The following is a 19,601-nucleotide window of genomic DNA, read 5'->3' as shown; positions in this document are numbered from 1 at the left end:
AATTTGGAAAACAATGGTGGGAAAAGTATTGATTACACCAGGACACAGTGGAATGGAACCGGAATGTAGGTCGCATCGAAGACGCAGTCTGGTTTTTGGGGGGGTCTACCAGACAGAAGAAAAGGTCGAAGCGGTCTTACTGCGTGATCGTTTCAAATGCATTCACCAAAGTCAACGTGTTGTTTCTGTGCATTTCTGTAGCTCTTTGTTGAGTCTGCACTTCTACTAGCTAGAGTATAGTAGATGAGCTCTAAGCCTACTGTGAACGTTGTGAAGTACGTTTACTCGCTATATGGCATATAGCCCTGCGAAACTTACTCTTTAAAAAGAAAATATACCCACATTTGGTGCTTTGCAGGTGTTGATTTCGGACCCTGAAAGTGGTACAGCCAGCCTGGACTGTGTCGCTGTATGTACAGCTGTATTCGCCAGCATAACCATTACCGCTGAGTCTTACACACCCGATTTTATGCATCACAAAGATCACGTGCACATTTGCAGTTGCACTTTTGTGATATGTGATAGAGAGCGTCTACGATTTCTTGCCTGTAGATGATGCGACAAGACGAGACTTGTCTGGTATCGTAGCTGAAGATACTACTTTAAATAGAAATTCAACAGAAAAGGCATGTTCCATCGCAGTTTCCTTTCTGTATTTTATCTTCTTACTTTCGAGGTTACCCAAAAATGTTGCGACAAAAGCAGTAACACCTAATGGGAATGCAGACATCAGTGTTTTAACTACTACTTATTAGTAAGAAAAACAGCATAAGTCACCATCAAAGGAGATGATTCAAAATTTTGAACTTGTCATCAACTGAAGTTTAATAAATGTTTGGCGTTCACAGCCGTTGACAACACACATGAATGGGTTCACTTCTGTTGACCGGCCAAATAAAAAAAAAGGTATTTAATACAGGTCACTGGTTGTCCTTAAAGACTTACAGACCAAAGGGCAATCTTCTCACCAAGGGCCAACTCAGACCTTAGAGGTTAAGTGGATGCTGTTCATTAGCAGGTTGAGTGGAGAAGCATCAGCATTCTCCTGTAGAGGAAATTCAAACAACCACTTCTCTAAAAACCTCTTTCGAGTTGTGATTCTGAGATATGTTTAACATGCATCTCAATCACGCTTAACCACGGCCATACAAAGACGTTTAAAATAAAATGAACTGACCGACTTTCAGACTTGGAAACGGCAAAAGAGAACGACAACAAATGATCAAATAAGTCCACTATAGTGTGATGTGTAAAGAATGGTTCCAGGCGTGAGTCTGTGTATACACACGCCTCCAGCTACACTGAGGGGGTCAATCTCAGGTTACAGCCAAGTGGACAGTAGTACAGTTATGTGCTGCACACGTACAACAGTATATTCTGGTACCAGAGACCTTGATCAAATATTATCCTTTTTAAATAGACCGCCTGGACGACAACAAAACACCTACATTTTTTTTTTCCATTCCTCTTTGAGTATTCAAGACTCGTTTCTGCCTCAGACTGTGCAGAAGTGAATGATTTGCTTGATGTTCAGAACAAGAAAGACTTGCTGCAGACTAACAAAAATAGTGATTGAAGTATAGAGGTGTCTCAACGCTGCACATGAACAGGTAAGACAGCATCATGACGAGGATGAGAACTCAAAACTGAGAAACTGTTGTTTCCTATATATTTCAAATCACCTACTTACGAAGACAAACAAAAAGTAAATACATGAGCCACTCCTCAGTTTGACATTACACAATTTAAAAACCTACTACTGCCAAGTTGAAACCCCCTTATAGAAGTAGAGAACACAAGTGGTCCTGAGCATTGCAAAAAATGATAAGAAGTTTATTCTGTTTTGCAAAATCTGCAAACAACCTGCAAAAAGTTTACTCGTCAAAGTGAGTTTCATTGTACATGAAACATCTGGAGTTACAGCTTTGCAAGAGTTTTCACACATAAAACCTTGATTTTCTTAGAAAAAGATGTAGTTCGGCTGCTTTATTGCATCTGCATGTTTTTTTGTTGTTGCAGAGCGGAATAAGAAACTTTCCCCCCCCCTCTGATAAAAGTTTGTGCGCCGCTTGTTTAAAAAAAAAAGGCTCCAATGTTATGAAAGTAATCCTCCAATGTGCCAAACTCTGCTACACTGGTTGAATGACAGGCAAAAAGCATTACAAGACAAGACAACACGAACCCCACCACCACCACGTTGAGCTGACTGTGACACCTTTAACTTGTTTTCACACAGACAGAAAAACTCCACATCAACAGCGGTGCGTTAAGTTGGCTAGCTTGAGCTAAAAAAAAAAAAAAGAAAAGAAGCTAACTAGCTAATTCGTTAGCTGGCTAATGCTAGGCCGACTCGCACTTGCTCCTTAACTTGTAATATTCCCTTCAGTGTTGCTGCTGCACATAGTTAATGTTAGACTCTTATTTACCTCGGACGCGTGAAGATGACAAAAAGAAGACAGCGGGGGCCTCTCTCTCTCTTTCTCTCTCTCTCTCTCTTCTCCCGTGATTCCTCTTTTTAGTCGAATATCCAAAAACGTAGAAATCCCTCAGAGCAGGAGTTCAGCTTCTTCTTCTTCTTCTTCTTAAACGCTCCTTCTTCGCCTTTTTTGGTTTCCCACCAACAGCAGTCAGTGTTTGCATCCACCTAGCAGAAAGGCTAACACGCTAGCACGATCGGCTAACTAGCTGCTACAAGGCAAACTTGGTTGTAGTGATAGCTGGCTAACATGAGCAGCTCTGTCTAAACGACGAGGAGGAGTATCGCTCGGGTATTATTAAGGACACCGCTCTCCGTTTGCTGGGCGTCATATGGTGGTGGCTGACCCCATAACAAGGAGGGGGAAAACACATCCGTAAAGAACAAACAAGCGTGTCAGTAGGTGAGTGATTCGCCGCTCAATGTCTCTCCGACAACCCGCTACGTTTTGATCGTCTCCTGACTCTCTCTCTCTCTCTCTCTCTTCTCTCCACCGACTGGAGAGTATTGGCTGTCGCAGCGTGATGACGCCACGTTTTTGTCTGCAAAGTGGGGGCGCTCAAATGTGATGTTTTGAAAAAAAAAAAAAAAAACACCCGGAGAAATGTTTTGATATTTTTGATGAATAAATACTACCAATGACATGTAACACCAATATACCAGAATATCGAGATTTTTAAACGCAGTCTTAAAACTAATTTATTCAGTCTGGCTTTTATATAGTGTTTTATATCAATTCAAATCTTAACATTTGTATATTTTTAGAATAGAATAGAATTACTTTATTGATCCCAAACTGGGAAATTGTGGCGTTACAGCAGCAGGTTGTCCAAACACACAATATGAGTAAAAAAAACAACACAATGTTAGCAATCCAAACACAATATAATATTAAATACAAAGTAAATAAGTACTAAAAAAATATCAAAAGGATTTAACTAAGCATTACTAGTCTTAAATAGGAAGATTAAATATGGAAGATTGAATGTAAATGTGCAAAAACAGAGTTGTAAATGGTTGTAAATTAAATATGAAAGATTAAATGTAAATGTGCAAAAACAGAGTTGTAAATGGACAGTATTGACATAAGTTAAAGTGCATGAGTGCAGACACATTATAAGCAGAAACTATACAATATAACGGCGAGTAGACAGACAAATGAAGTGAACTTGAGTGCAGGGATAATTTGTAAATTTAACATGTGCAGAACAGATCACAGTAAGGAGAGACAGATATTATCATGATGACAATTCTCTGCTCGCAAGAGGTGAGCTGTTGTACAGAGAGAGAGTTTTTGATGGTTTGATGAATGAAGTTTTGATGAATAATTATTACCAATGACATGTGACACCAATGATTACGATTAATAATATTATCGATGATGATAATAATAATAATTATTGTTATTATTATCATTATGTATTATTATTAAAGCCTTTGTAAATAATAATAGGCATATTTAAAACAATAATCAAAATAAAACATTGCAATTACAGCAAAATTAGTTGTGGTAGAAATACTAGTACTCATTTTCTGTATTGTTAAATAGCATTTCTGTCTGCATACAGTATCCTATATGTAGTATCAATACAAACCCCATATTATTAGACAAAGGTATGTATAGAAAGGTAAGGTATCGATCATTAAAGTATTGAAAAAATAAACACTTGAGAACAGATCAAATTCAAATTCCATTTTTCATGGTGTGTTAAAAATCATGCTGCATGAAACCTGATTATTTTTCCAGCAAACTGGGCATTGTTTATTCATAGGCAAAAAAAAAAAAAAAGCACAGGTTATAGTGGATTAGCTTGCTGTGCTGCTGTTTCTAGTGCCGCTGCTCAATTTAGCTCTACATTGCCAGCCATGGTTAGCTTTGGCTCATGGTCATTTTCATGCTCGCTATCTGAATTCTCCAGGGAGAGTCTGAAAGCCTGAGATATCACTAAGCCCCAAACATGTGATCCTGAGAAGTGTAGAATTGAGACTGGCATCTGGTCAAAGACTACTAAAAAGCAGAACCTGGAAACAAAGGAGGACTGTAAATATCCTCTTTTTGTCAATAAATATTCTCAGAAGCTTTGTGCTTTCATGGAACATGTTCCTCTAAGCCACTTCCCACCCAAATATTCACTATGAACTGTATAGTCTTTCATTGAGACCGTCTTTCTCTGTGTTGATTTTTTTGTTTTGTCAGTGAAGCTAAACACTGAAATAGATGAGCTTCAGTAGCAAATGTGCCAAGATTAGAAATAGTATGACCATCTCAATATTTACATAAACACACACAAATGAGAATTGTTTTTCCCATGTTTAATGCATCAGACTGATTAGATTTGTCTTCTTCTGTTAATTTTTTTTCAATTTCCATTCATTTTTACTTGTTATCTCTTTCAACAAAGAAATGTTTCAGATATTTTACTTATTTCATTGTTTCATTTAAAGGATTTTTGCATACCCAAAGAGATAATTATTATGTGTTTCACATAAAAACATGTAGAATAAAAATATTTTTATATATATTTATGGTTTCCGCAGAAGAAGTGTCTGGTGACTTAAATGAATTTAAGGAAATAGTAAAAAAAAATCTTTGTTATATGTTGATTTATCTATTCAGGAGAATCTGTGAAAGTTAGCCTAACCATTTCCAGAACTCATAATGTGTCTATTGTATTTTTTCTCTTATACCTTAAAAGTACTACAGAGGACACAAGCTCTGTTTTCTCACTATTATAGCCACGTGTAATGAGTAATTTTAGAATATTTTGTCTAATCGGTGCATCAGACAGTCTCTTATAAAAGGCAGTGTGAAGTTTCACAAAGTTAAAATTGCTCATCACAACTACAAAGGACCAAACATAACCCCATTGTTCACTAAGACACACACTAAGACACACACACACACACACACACACACACACGCACACACACACACAAACACACATACACACACGTTCCATATTTTCCTCTCAAAGACTGCCCAAAGAGTGAATGTGAAGATTGCGACAGACGGATGAGTCTCTGAAACATCACGGCTCTTGAAGGCAAACAAACAGAGCTGCTGGTGCGGCTGTGAAATGGAGCTGATAGAGTGTGACAGGCAGCAACAGTGCCTGCTGGGTTTACACTGATGCAGTCTACAATGATGGGCAAATTCAGAGAGTTGGGTCACTGATTTTTTTCTTCAGGGGAAAACATCACATTTCTGTTAACAGTGACAGACATGGATTTAATCAGGATTCTAAAATCTTTGCCTTAGTCTTGTAAAAATATCTGGTGTGAGAAAACTTGGTCAGCTGAAACAGGTATCCTACTTCATGCTCAGATTCGTCAATGCCATGCCCATGTTTGGCAAGAAGGATTGCTGCTTTGTTTACATGTGAACCAGTTCAGCCAGAATGTGGCACATTGTGAACAATGCTGATCTCTATAGAGAAAAAAACTTAATTTTCTGTCCAATTTGTATCTATGAAGTATCTGCAACGAATTATACAATTGTAACTTTCAGGGTATTTACTTTCTAGAATAAAATAAAATAAAATAAAATAGAAAGCCTTTACTTTTATTGTACCAGCACACACCAAAACAAAGAGTGACACTCCTGGTAAGGTAAACATATTTTTATTTCTATTTTAAACTAAATCTGTGCAAAGAATAATAAGTTATTTATTTGCAAATCTTGGAGAAAAATCAACCCTCAAATGTTTCAAATGTTGACATTTTCTTCATGTTTCAGGTGATCATTATGTCTCTTTATCAATATCTTGATTAATTGTCAAACAAAGGTCAAGTGATTGTAACACATTTCATATAAAAGCATGGTACATTTTGCTTGTTTAATAAAATAAGGCAAAAATAATTTGTGACAAAAAATTTTTTAGATAAGTTAGATGAAATGTAATTATATGTAGAACATTTTTGGATTTCATTGAAACAACCTCTGAACATGCAGACCATAGTTAATATAGTTTAGAATTATAAATCAAGATTCAATGAAATCATTCAAATTCTGTTTACTGTGAGGCGAAGACAACCAGCAAGGATCTTACAACCCTTTTATTACCAGACAGACACAGAGTTGATTTACCTGAGTAAACATAATTTTCTCAGGTGTCAATGTTGAAAATGAAAATGTCAATGTTTAGTCAGCATGTTTGAGCAGCCAGACAGCAGTGATGATGCAGACAGTGTGAGCTGATGGACAGGACTGCTGTCTGGAAATCTAATGAGAAAGTGAAAAAAAGGAGGAAATGGAGTACAAGACTTCTCTCTCATTTGTATTCATTGGTTAGTGTGAACTGTCCAACCTTGCTCCCAGAATCCCATCAGACAAACAGTGCAGAGTAGAGAGTGGAGCACACTTTAACAATTGTAAAAAAAAATGGGATGGGATGGAATCACATTGATCTAAATGATTTACTTGTATCTTTATTGAGTTTACGGGCATGCTACCAGTTGTGTACCAGGCCGTATGTTGTTTAAAGCAAAAAGACTAAGCACACATTCTACCATGAAATAACCATAACATACATTTTCTTAGTTCAGTGTGCTAGAAGGCAAAGTTATAATAACTTTTAAAACATTAAACGTTGAATTGAAACAGGTTTGTGGTCAGAACTATGAGTAACGATTTATTATGATGATGCTCTTTATGGAGAGTCAAATTATCATTAAAGTTATCTCAATCAGGAAAGATGAAAAGAAATGCTCAAAGTGTCATAAAATAAATATATTTACATTCTGCAAATAGAAAAGTAGGAAAGTTAGAATCAGAAATCATAATCAGATTTATTGCAAAGTAGGTTTACACATACAAGGAATTTGACTAGATGTTTTGGTGCAAAAACAATGAACACAGAAGTCAAATAAAAAAGTAAAAAGGCAAGTAAATGACAAAAATACTACAGTCAAGGGAGTTAAACACAGCAAGATAAAACAATATAAAATGTAAAAAACAAACATGTAAAAAAGGTGCATTGGAAGGGCTGTACGGTTATGCAGGTATGTGCGTCGTGTTGGGGTCCTGCTCATCTATTATAACAACATGCTGTTCACAATACATCATCCTTTCCTCAGAGTTGAAACAAGATGTTTGGAAATGTCCTCCATTGAAGTGTGGAGCGGGGCTTCCCATGAGCTCATTGGAAGGACAAACTGAGTACACTGGCTTTAATGAAGATTGTAGGTGAATGGTCATACGAGTTACTTTAAATATGACACTATGCGTGTTAACAACAGCTGAGCATGGACAGCTTCACATTTCGATAGAAACAAGATGTCAGGCTAACAGAGGTTGTGGAAGAAATCTGTTTAAACTGAAGAAGAGAAGGCTGTCTGCCAGCTGATTGAGTTGGAAGCAGAAACACAGTTACCTCACTGTGACGCTACATAAATATATCTTCAAGCTTTTATTAATATGATGTATCTCTGTAAACCAATTATGTTTGTACCAAATTTCAGAGCAATTCATCGAATAGTTGTGGAGATATTTCAGCCTATAAGAAAAAATGGAAGATTTGCTGACAGGTCGACTTTCAGCCACACAGCCAGTGTGTGTAAGAAATAATTACAAATATTTTATTTTTCAAAGCTTCATCAACTACAACAACAAAGCAGTACCAAAGCATTTTATGAAATATTTACAGAAGGCATTCCTTGAAAATATTAACTTTTTGTTCTCTCATATTTACACTGCAAGAAACTGCAAAATACTGACTGATACGTTTTGAAAAGTTGCACTCATTTTGAGATCAGAATCCTGACTGCTTCGATCAACACTTTATAGTCCAAACTGAAAGCAAAACATTTGCAAAATATGCTGCAAAACATGCAGCATCTTCAGATAGAGTTATTATCTATGGCGAGATGACAATCTTATCAGCGGCAGCAGCTTTAAGAAAAGCTGCTTCAGCAACAAGCAAAGAATTTATCAAAAGACGCAGCGATAGAATCCAACTGATTTCACACTTTGAGATTTCTGTTTAGGAAAAACACAACAGTTTCTCAATAAGCTGTGTCCAGGCGTGAAAAGGAGAGGCCTTCTCTGTCATGCGTGCCTGCAATCTTCAACAGGATATTTCCCCATAACACCTGCAGCTGGAGGCAGTCGCACAGTTTAAACACAACAAAGAGAAACTTCCAGCAGAAACTATGAGCAGTCATATCTGTATGTGCAGGGGAGGGGTTCAGTATTGCCCTAATGCACTTTAGGACAATAACAATCTCTTTGGCAGTAAGAGCATTAGCAGAAAAGGGGTTATAGTAGCTGCTGCACTGTGTTCATGTTAAAGGTAATGCTTTTCAATTTGTACCATTAATGGGACAGAACGTTCTGTGCATTTACCTGGAATGACTGACTATTGCTAAAAATTCACACAATTTCAATAAAAAGAAAAAGAAATAGGCAAAGCATGCCAAAAACAATACATAAAAGGCAAAAAAAGGATCACTTTGGAGCCACTCTGTAACAGGTTTCAGTCGGATTTTTGCACGTCGCTGTCCATTGTGAGAGTCCTTTAAATGTGATGATGTCATTTCCTGGCAGTCAGATTAGTTCCTGTGGTCACAGATGTTGTTTGAAGGTTGGACACTCCAAGTTGGCAGCGAAGCATGTTGGCTGTGTGTCCTTGCATACTAGGGGAGAGTGTCCTAACCTGTAGTAAATTAGTCATGGGAGAGAGAGAGAGAGAGGTGACAATGTCAGAGTCAGAGACACACGGAGCGGAGCAGAGGCAGAGGTCACGGCTCTATGATGGTGGTACTGACTTCACGGTCATATGTTCAGGTAACAGTGGGGTGAAGTGTTGCAGCTCATAACTTAACTAAACAAACATATACATACTTTTAAAATGCAATACTGTCATGGATATCGATATGAAAGGATGTAAGGGATTCATGAAAGGATGTAAGGGATCCTGTGAAATATATTGCAAAAAAGGAGCGCTATAACATGAGAATTTAAAATCCCAGCAATAAAATATAGAAGCACAACCGTCACCACTCCCTCATGTGTGTTCTCTAAATGGCCATCCCACCTATAGACAGTTAAACCGTTGGAGTTTCATTTCTATTCTTTATTATCCACAAATCTGACGTAGAATCTGGAAAAAATCAGGCTTCATTGGCAAGAACACAAGATACTCATGCCCTATTGAAAAGGATATGCCCTCAGTGAGTAAACCCCACATCCTTATTATGCCCCTATGCACTACTAAAAAGTTAAATAATGCACCACATAGCCATCAGTGGCCACCACATCCCAAACAGCCTTGCCACCTGCAAGTCTTAATTTATACCAGTTTTTTTGACAGCGCTGATATCATCTACCCTTCCCACCTGCCTACCTGCCAGGACATCACCAGGGTTATCAAGTGGGCCTCTCCCTTCACCACTATTTTGTCAAGTTATGCCCACATCACCTTGGAGAGGCTTGAGAGTTAGCTCCAGCGTCCAAGAACTACCCCCTCCAAGCGAACAGTCAAAGTGGGCAGAGAGATCCTGGAGGCAATATTAATAACAGTACTTCTACTAGTTATCGTTTGTAATCTGGAAAGTGTCGGGAGTTAGCTTTTGCTGCAAGAAGCTTTGAAGAAAATTTGAAGAACTTGGATATCAGTTCATCCAAAGCTCTTGTTGCTGTCTTCATTGGCCAGCACACAATAACAGGGTATTGATCACACCATTTCAAAGAAAAATCACAAAGGACCACAAGCTCAATCAACAGATCTAACCAAGTTCAGCAGAAAAAATACACAAAAAAAAGTACAAACAACCCAAAAAGACCAAAACATGAAGTGTTGACCATGTCTTCCGTTACAAACACACTACCCACAGATCAACATACAGTGGACAGACGAAGTTAGCAACTAGCTAATTCGTTTTATAGAGCATTAAGCAGCTAACGGGTTGGTGGAGACCAAAACAGAGCTAAAAGAGTCATTCATGTTGGACTGAGTTTGTCTTTGAAGTAAACAGACTTTCACATGAATTCTGATTATCCACTGAGCAGAATGAAATCAAGAACTCTTCAGTTACATACTCACAAACTTTAAAAAGTGAGACCATTGTTGTGTTTTCAGCTTATTGTACTGCGACAAGGTGCCTTCAAATCTTATGATTGATGAAACAGCTGTAAATATTAAAATGATCTTTTATTCAATATAATCTTCTCACTTCTGACACTAGTGTCCCACATTTTATTCATTCTTAGATATGTGTTGGGCACATTTTTTCTTAAGGCTTAACCAAAAGATTATTCTATCTGTCTGTCTCTGTTTAAGTCTCGGTTTGCTTCCAATGCAGCTTTCACGGTATTGTTAGTATTTTTTATTTCTCTGATTTGATCCACTGTTGGGCCTAATTTGAGGAATTTAACAGCTGTTGCAGTAGATGGCATCACATTGTGCAACAGCAGCAGCTGTAACATTACATTTCCTTCTGTTTAGAGCTCTCTTGTGTAACCTGATGGATACAGAGAAACTCTGTGTTGAATGAAGGTTCCCTCTATAACCCTTGGCCGGCTCTGCAAATAAAATCCTGAGAAAAAGCGGTGTGTACATGACATTGGTCAACAATTCTCTGAGTGGACCTTGACCTGGCCTTCCCAGCCCTTTCAGTAAGAAGACTATCCTTGGGTTAAGTTGCACCACACTTCCATGCATGCCTGTTCTAATCACTAACAGATGTTATGAGTGTTTGTGCTTTCAAACACTACAATGTGTAATGATGAAAGGGTCAGAGGTCATGAGTCTCAGCGATACTGAAATCCAGCTGGTGCATCAAAACAAACAGAGGCTGGCATCAAAAAGAATCTGCTTAAATGATACATATATATGCATTTTTGTGTTGAGCGTATTTTAAACAAGATAGTTCATTCGAAGTAGGTTGTTTAGCCACCTGTGTGACTGTTTGATTATAGTCATAATATATTAACAAAAATGTCTCTCTAATCATGGCCAACAAACTGGATGAGCTTAAAAAAACTGGAAATGTAAAGTCTTCTTACCATAACATAGATTCATGCTTGTTTAGAGTCCTCTGCAGTGTCACCTTGAAAACAAACACAAGATATAAGCACTCTCCATGGTTTTTATCCTTCATGGCATGCAAATGAGCCAAACTCATTTTCACAAGTAGGCGTGAAATTAGCAAGTACTCAGGAACAAAATTACTTTGTGAAAAAGTGACAACCCAAGAGACAGTGTCTTAAGCCTCTGTATGAGCACCTCTTTTGTAAAGCAGTTTTAACAATCAGAGCAACAGCGACATCTGCTGGATAAAATGCTAATTCAACTTACTGTTAAATAGTTCTTCTAACCTCGGCGGGGTCATTAAGCAGTCCAACAAGAACAAATAATACAACTGATGAGTACTGGATAAACATCTAAACTTAACTAGCACTCATTTTAGAAGGTAGGCTGCAGTTGTACAGGTATATTCAGCTTCATTCACATCTCTTTACATACATTTTTTTTAAGATCACATCTTGTGTTATTTTTGTACTAATTTGATTTTAGATGTTTGATCATATTTCTCCACATGCATAACTTTTACATCATTTAAAAAAACAGCTCTATTCAGTAAATTCAACAATCCCTGCAGCAATCGTCAACACGACAAACCAACCCAAAATAACAACTAACCACATAAAAAACAAACTCTGAACAAACATTAAATACACAAACAACAAGCATGGGTGGACAAACTAGGCTCTCAGTCCTGAACAAGTAATAATAGGAAACACAGCTTGATTGTCCATGATTTGATACATTGTGGGATTGTTTCGTTTTTTTTTTTTTTTGTTTTAAAAGTGTCTTGATATATTTTGCTAGCAAATAAAGTCTTCATTTGAAAATACCTACCATCCTTTTTCATCCACTCCAACTCTTCCATCTCTAACTCCAGGACTGAGGGGACATCCTCTTCAAACATGGGCCTGAGGGTACAACAGGTTCAGATAATGACCATATGAATCACAAACACCATGTTAACAAATAACCTCAGGTTTTTTTTTTATACCAGCTCTTGGTTTCAGCTGTTGTTTTCATAGCCACCATGCTAGCGGATATCCACAGCAGTCAGAGATGATTTTTTTCACGTTTGAATATTTGGTATACAGTATCTTTACATATAAAGTTAATAATCATTGCTCTATTTATCATTTTCTTATCTGAACACACACACACACACACACACACACACACACACACACACACACACTCTTTTTTTCTGTTTATTTTTTGATGTAGCCTATAAAATTGTGTACTCTTGCAACATCATTGATCACTGTTTGTTATTTTTTGTATTGTGTATGCTTCGGCAATATTGTTCATGTAACGTTCATGCCAATAGAGCTTTATGAAATGAAAATTGAAAAACTGGCATTGTTTTGCCATTTTTCAGATCTTTGACATAGACAGACTTCTTTGCATATACTATGTATGTGTGAAGTGAGAAGTTTTTAATTGATTGTTTCTCATTTGGTTAGTTCCATCATGTCAACTTCTATCACTAAGTGCATTGTCTCTTTGATCATATAGGCCTAATGTTGGCATTTCACTCGTAATCCTTGTTCATTTGAACAGCCCCTTAGATTTAGCAATCTAATTTGCATTGATTGTCAGTCCTTCATATGTGTTGAATTTATTGTGTTTTATCTAATAGTGTTTTCACATTTAACAGATGATTCCAGCCGCCCTTATCAGGACGACGAAAAGAGAGTCTGCATAGAGAAGTACCAGTGGGGAAAGAAAGCTATCTCACCATAAGATATGACTGTGACCCATTTCCCACACAATGGGCCACATAAGAGACACTGAGTATGAAACCCAAACCAGCTTTCACGTATATGTCATTACTCATCAAGGAAAAACACAACTTACAAAGCATCAACAATGAATCCTCTTTTAATTTGGATCTTTGATTAATATTTTACAAGGTCATCAAAGGTCCTTCAAATGATTAGCTGCAATAAAAAAAAAGGATGTTTTTAATACTTACATTGGCACCTTTTCTGTACTGGGACCATCCAAATATGGATCCTCTTTCCTCAGCTCTATGAGAAGAGAACATTGTTAGTATTATAAATAGCATGAGTATGTAATTGGATTCAGTCTCTATTTAAGTTAAAAGATCCAAAAGCTAAATTAGTTGAGTTATTAAGCAGTCAATATGGAAACAAAGACTGTTAACTATGATGTTTTTTTTTCCATGTTAATGAAAATATATGACTGGATGATGTCAGACTTACACTCAGCTCAAAAATGTATTAAGTTTGATTTTTTTCCCCCACTTAACACTCATGGTATATGGTCATGCACATAATTGTAGTATATTCTTTTAGAGTCATGATGTTGAGGTTTTAAGACTTTAAATAAATGATTTATTAACAGTTCAGTGAAATTTGAGGCTTTAAAGAATAATACACAGGTATCCCTTCAAACGGATACACTTTATCTTTTTTTTGTTAAGAAAAAAAGGTTTTCCATTGTATATCCCCACAAATAAAAACACCATACAAGACTGACACCCTCCCCGGTGTTCAACTGATCTGAACCTTTGAAGTGTCCCCTCCTGGGATGGACAAACCTTGATTTCTGGCTTTGTTGTTCCACCTGCGCTTGATGAAAATACTGCAGACTATCATGCCGATAATGACGACCGCCAGCACCACAGGGATCAGGATGATGATGGGATTCAAAATCTCATCCTCTGTTGGTGGGAAGGTTCCATCTGGATCGTGGATTTCCTCCGGTGTTTCTGAAAAAGTCAGTCGTCAGTCCAACCGATTTAAACAATGTCCTGTGATTTGTAACTTATGTAATCAAAGTCTTCTGCTGCAGTGTTCTACTTATTATTCTGTCATTCATGGTCAATAAAAGAAGTAATGAGGGATTTTTATATTTACAGAGATTAAAAGACAAATCAGTCCTGTTACCACCGTTTATGTCTGACTTACCTTCTCCTGAGCCTTCAGGTTCTTCATCTGTGGGGTTTCCATCTGAAAACAATAGCAGTGAAAAAATGCATTAATTCATTTCTGTCAATGCAATTTTTTTTTGTTATCCCCTAAATGGCCTGGTTAAGATCATGAACAGAAAAGCATTTTCTTCATTTGTGTTTTTTTCCCCCTAAGGGTACATAGCGAGTTTTTTTTTCTTGCACCATGTTGGAAAAAAGCCAACAGGTAGAATTAAAGCTGTTTTGTACTGACCTGTTTTCACTGTAGTGGGGTTTTCCGGTGACGAGGTGGCATCAGGATCAGCTGGGTCTACAATCAGAGAATGCAGCATTATAAGCTCTAAATCTAAAGTGTGCAATACTTAGGATTTCTAAGGAGTCAATTTATATACCCAGCCAAAAGTATATTGGCATCACATTGATGTAAGAGCAGGTACATTCAAATGCATTGAATAAATAAATCAGAGACAATTTTAACAAAATATGGAGCAAATGGAGTCCCTCAGAGAAACACAGGTATACAAATCTATCGTTCACCGAGCTTGAACCAATGTCAACAGGTGGAATAATTATTAATTAATTATTAATAACCAGAACCTTTATCAGTGCAAAAAATAATGAACACATTGATTTTAAATTATTCCCTTTCACTCTTTCAAGCAAAAGAGCACACATATTATCAGGTTAACATAAGCGTTGAAACTAAAAGCATTGTTTTAATCACATATAAAAGTAGAGTAAAAAGGTACTTTATTATTTCTGAACTGTAGGCAGTTGAAAATAAGTAACAGAAATGGAGATTACAATATTTGAGATCAGTGCTTATGTAGGTACTGACTATTTTTACTTGTTTAGACTTAATATAATCAATTAAATATATTTAAAATAAATTGGTAGAGGAGGGATTCACTACAGGTATGCTGCCTTTAAATCAGCTGAGGTGGGCATCCTCATATCCTTGTGGGTGAAAGAAACAACAACAACAAAAGGATAGAAGAGTACTGATTATTGTTTAATACTTAAAGCATGTGATGTTTAAATTTGCCTGTTGTTTCAGTTGTTTTTACTTTTGTTATATGACTCCTACTTGACTAAAGACACCTTTCCATAACCCCCTTTGAACACAGAGTGTATTATTATTTCAGATGTTAATGTTGCTATTGAAGTCCTACCTGAGGTTTCTGTGTCACCATCCACAACTGAGCCTAGGTCACCTGTCTCATCTTGTGTCACATCTTCTTCTGAACCATCTTCATCTTGACACAACCCTGCAATAAAAATAAAAATATCTTTCTTCAGAATACAGCGCTGTCATGCCATTGAAAAGCAAGTTTTGAAGCTTAAAGGAAGACATGCATCATCATTGTTACAAGTGAAACCTATAAGTGAAAGTTGACAGTTATTTCCACCGGCCTAGTTTAAAAAAAAATAAAAAATCTGCAGCAGGGCACGGTAACTGTCGGAGTCGTCCACACAGGAAATTAAAGACACACGTGTGCGTTATTTGTTCCGGTTGTTACAGAAATGAAAAGAGAAATGTTGCAAAACTGTAAGCAGGGTGGGCGGAGATTTTAAAACATGTTGAGCAATTTGTTCCAGACACAAATGTGTCATGTTGTTATCTTGCTAAAGAAAAGGACACACGATTACAAGATTAAAAGCGACATGTTTTTGTGTCACTTGATTAATTTAACCAGTAATATACTAATTATGACAGAAAACAATCCTAGACCTGGCCTAGACAGCAGCGTACAAAAGTGTAACAGAAAAGAACAAAAACAGACTTAAACAAACAGAAATTTCATCAACGCATACTTTTGCAGCTTTTATAAAGAAGACGTAAATAAAACGTAACCTTATCATTAACATCTCCACGCTAATAAAACAATGTTGTTTGTAGTGATTTTGTAGCCCCCAGAAAAAGTAAGTACATAAAGACCACTGTGTTAAGTTGAACTTAGAAGACTTTTTATTTTAGGGAGGAGGGATTAAAGTGACATAGATTGGGCTGAAAGTGAAATGAACTGAGATAGGGCAAGACTGGAAAGAGGAGTATCTTGTGTCCTCAGGTTGAACGATTCTAATCTCAAAGCTCTTTTGAACGTTACATAATTATTTTTTTTCGAAAGTCATGTTTTAAATTCACAGTACCTGTATCAAACACTCTTCATTCGCAGTCAATAATTTACACTCACAGTCACAAGATGAACAAAGGAGAGAGCAGGGAGGAGGCAGAAAAGGTGAAAGTGCCGCTCGAAGAGTAAAGAAATGAATCTTCACGTCTTACCTGTGCGTGTCAGAGCGGTCAGCAGCAGAAGAAGAAGAAACATAAGGGTCTTCAGCCGGGGGCCTCTCATGTTACAAGGCCGCAAAGCAGACATAGTGCCATTGTGTGCCCGCTTCCTCCTCCTCTTCTGTTACAGCATCACACTTCCTGATCTGACTGAACATGTGAAATGGAAGAAAAAGAAGAAAAAAAACACACACACACACTCAGTCACACACCCTCAGATAACTCACTCGGATGTGATGCAATGGACTTGTGTGCTTGTCGCCACAAGTTAGAAGGCTCCTCGGCTCTAGTACAATCACATTCCTGCCGGTTAGGTATGTGGCCCTACAGAGTGGGGGGGGGGGTGGGGGGGAGCTGAACAAACTCTAAAAGAAGAAAAAACAATTTGACAGAGCTTAGAGAGAGAGAGAGTGACAGCTGCTTGGATATCGTTTCAGTAAATTGTCTGTCTGCTACCTAAAATAACTTCAAAGCTTTACTGTTTCTGGATGTTCGAAGCATTAAGGTCACCCTCTGTGAGAAAAGACTGATTTGGAGAGTCATGCTGTTATGATTATCTATGGTAGAAGTCTGTTGGCCTACTTGGAAAAGACACTACTATCTTTCATCTAACAGCAGAGTCCTGGTGGCAAAACAGGTTTCAACATGATGGCCAGAATTGACATCCAAAACAGAGATTGTGCCACTTCCTCTGCATGCTGCGGGTCTGTGCTCGGATGGATAGGCAACATTTGTTGTCATAAATGCCATGTTGAAGGTAAAGTTAACCCTGATGCTACTTGTTCTGTGAGAACTAAAACATGTGTGGCTCCAAGACACAATAAACATGATCTGTGATCATTTAGCTTGCAATGCTGATATGTTGATGTTGAGCAGGTTCAATTATGAACTTCAGAAAATCTCATTTCATTGTGTTAGTAGGCTAACATATGCTAATGAACACAACACAGCTTAGTGCTGATGGCAATTTCAAAATTTGGTGTCAAAATATTGGACTGATTAAAGATTAAAAAAAACAGCAGTGTTCAACGTGATTACCAAAAATGACATTTAAAGACTTCTTTTGCTGCTTTTTTTGAATACTGAGGCGGCATCAGATGGATCATTGTCCATCTTAAGTCTCATGAATCCTCTTCACAGTTATTTTATTCACTTTACATTTGCCTTTTTAGGGTTAATTATGTTGAATTATTTTGACTTTGTTGTTCATTTTTATCTCTACTTTTGTGACCTTGTGTGCTTCGAAAGGTGCCTATGAATAGAATTTACTATTATTATGATTATTATTATTTACTGGTAGTCTGTACTCAGGTTAGGACATTCTTCCATAGAAATTGTCATGTTAAAGAGAAAGTTACCATTGCTCATATGTGCTCCCTGGCACCATAACACAGAGCACATTTAAGCATTGGTAACTTGCTCGTAAATCAATCTCCATGTAGCTCTCAGTGCTTACATGACGATATTATGGAGGCATCATTTTAACCTCAAACCCAATCTTGTTTCATCTTGGATTTCTAATATTTGCTAAAAGGAAGGTATTGCAGTTTCAGAATGAAATGAAAACCTAAAACTATTGGACAAAAAATGACAGATAAAAGATAAGCAAAAACACAACTGCATGCATGTAACAAAATTCAAGTAGTAAAACACAAATAATGCCACTTCTTCTGAATACTAGAGTCTGTTCTCAGAAGATTAGGCAATATTTTGTGATTCTTGCAGAAGAAAAATTCCAGTTGAAGGGTTGAGTTACTCAGAATTCATCTTCTTCGCTTGTGGCTGGCTTACTTTACGTACTGGTTTTTCAAGCACTCCATAGCTAACAATGCTAACATGTGTTGTGTTTAGCAGGTTATTAGCTTGCGGATTTAGCTCTTCAAACTCGATAGCTCAGGTCAATTGACTAAAACTTGTGGATTTAATGAAAACATAAAATAACTTGAAAAGACACTTTGTTTTAAAATCATTTGTATTCAATAGAGGACACAGCTCACTCTGAGTTTCATCAGTACTTCTTCAGAAATGAGACAAATGTCGCTCATGTCTGACTCATATCTGTGTCATATCTGCATCTGTTAAGGGTTTTTGAGAACGTTATCTCGATGATAAAGTTACTAATATTAGGTTTCTGATTCATCCTGCTTTTTTGCCTCACTTTCTAGGAAATCTGAGATCATTGTAGAAGCCCGTGAAAGTTAATGTCACAATAAAATTTAAATACACACATATTGTTTTTTTGCCCCAGTAACACTGACACTCCTAAACTTCAAACTCACATTTGGTTGCTGAGGATTTAATCCAACCACCGGGTATTATTCTGCTCTTATAATAGCCTCTACCCTTTTAGAAAGGCTCTGTGTAAGATTTAGGGATTTGATCCCATTTGGAAGCTAAGGCACGAGTATGTCCGGACAGTTTTTTTCGGGGGAGATAATCTTTCAGTTCATTCGTTTCAGCTGACCGAGGTTTCTAGTTCTTCCACCACATGATTTACTTATGAACCTGCTTTGCCAAAGGGGACACAGTCATGTCAAACTAATGCAAAAAGTTGGAAGCATGTTTTTAAGACGACTGGACCACACTGAAAAAAATAGCCCCAGGTCAAAAGAACACAAAAGTATGCAGATGGTATGATCATCCACACACTTTTGGTCACAAGATGCATCCCTAAACACTAAGCTATAAGAAAGTTGAAAATGTTTCATGTTGTCATCTTCCCAGGTTTAACCAATGTCATATATGCAATCAAGTTTTTAGTGTTTCAAATCAACAAATATCTAAAGCATATTGAATGATCATAAAATGGTGGTACTCAAGGCAAACCAGAGCTTGTTCCCATACTAAATATGTGATCTTTTTTTTTAACACATG

The 19,601-nt window shown here is 37.1% G+C and overlaps 2 protein-coding genes and 1 long non-coding RNA gene across 4 annotated transcripts in view; 1 reads left to right on the top strand and 2 right to left on the bottom strand.

The window, feature by feature from the left end:
- Positions 1-2,682, bottom strand: part of fbxw7 (F-box and WD repeat domain containing 7) — a 120,189-nt gene extending 117,507 nt beyond the window's left edge. For both annotated transcript variants that reach the window (XM_061056894.1, XM_061056904.1), the window contains exon 1: positions 2,427-2,682. The gene's annotated coding sequence lies outside the window, so the exon portion shown is untranslated. The remainder of the gene's footprint in view (positions 1-2,426) is intronic.
- LOC132989363 (uncharacterized) overlaps positions 1-19,601 on the top strand; it is a 128,778-nt gene that overhangs the window by 80,431 nt on the left and 28,746 nt on the right. The window lies entirely within an intron of this gene.
- Positions 6,518-16,970, bottom strand: tmem154 (transmembrane protein 154). Its single transcript, XM_061056931.1, has 9 exons — positions 16,722-16,970; positions 15,607-15,702; positions 14,688-14,744; positions 14,433-14,474; positions 14,063-14,233; positions 13,475-13,529; positions 12,337-12,410; positions 11,481-11,524; positions 6,518-9,129 (listed from the first exon to the last, which is right to left on the bottom strand). The coding sequence occupies exons 1-8, from the start codon at positions 16,813-16,815 to the stop codon at positions 11,493-11,495; spliced, it is 621 nt and encodes a 206-aa protein (XP_060912914.1). The 5' UTR covers positions 16,816-16,970; the 3' UTR covers positions 6,518-9,129; positions 11,481-11,492.

The sequence above is a fragment of the Labrus mixtus genome, chromosome 2 (genome assembly GCF_963584025.1).
Source record: "Labrus mixtus chromosome 2, fLabMix1.1, whole genome shotgun sequence".
Lineage (NCBI taxonomy): Eukaryota > Metazoa > Chordata > Actinopteri > Labriformes > Labridae > Labrus > Labrus mixtus.
The sequence above is the reverse complement of the archived record's forward strand: the minus strand, read 5'-3'. Positions and strand labels throughout refer to the sequence as shown.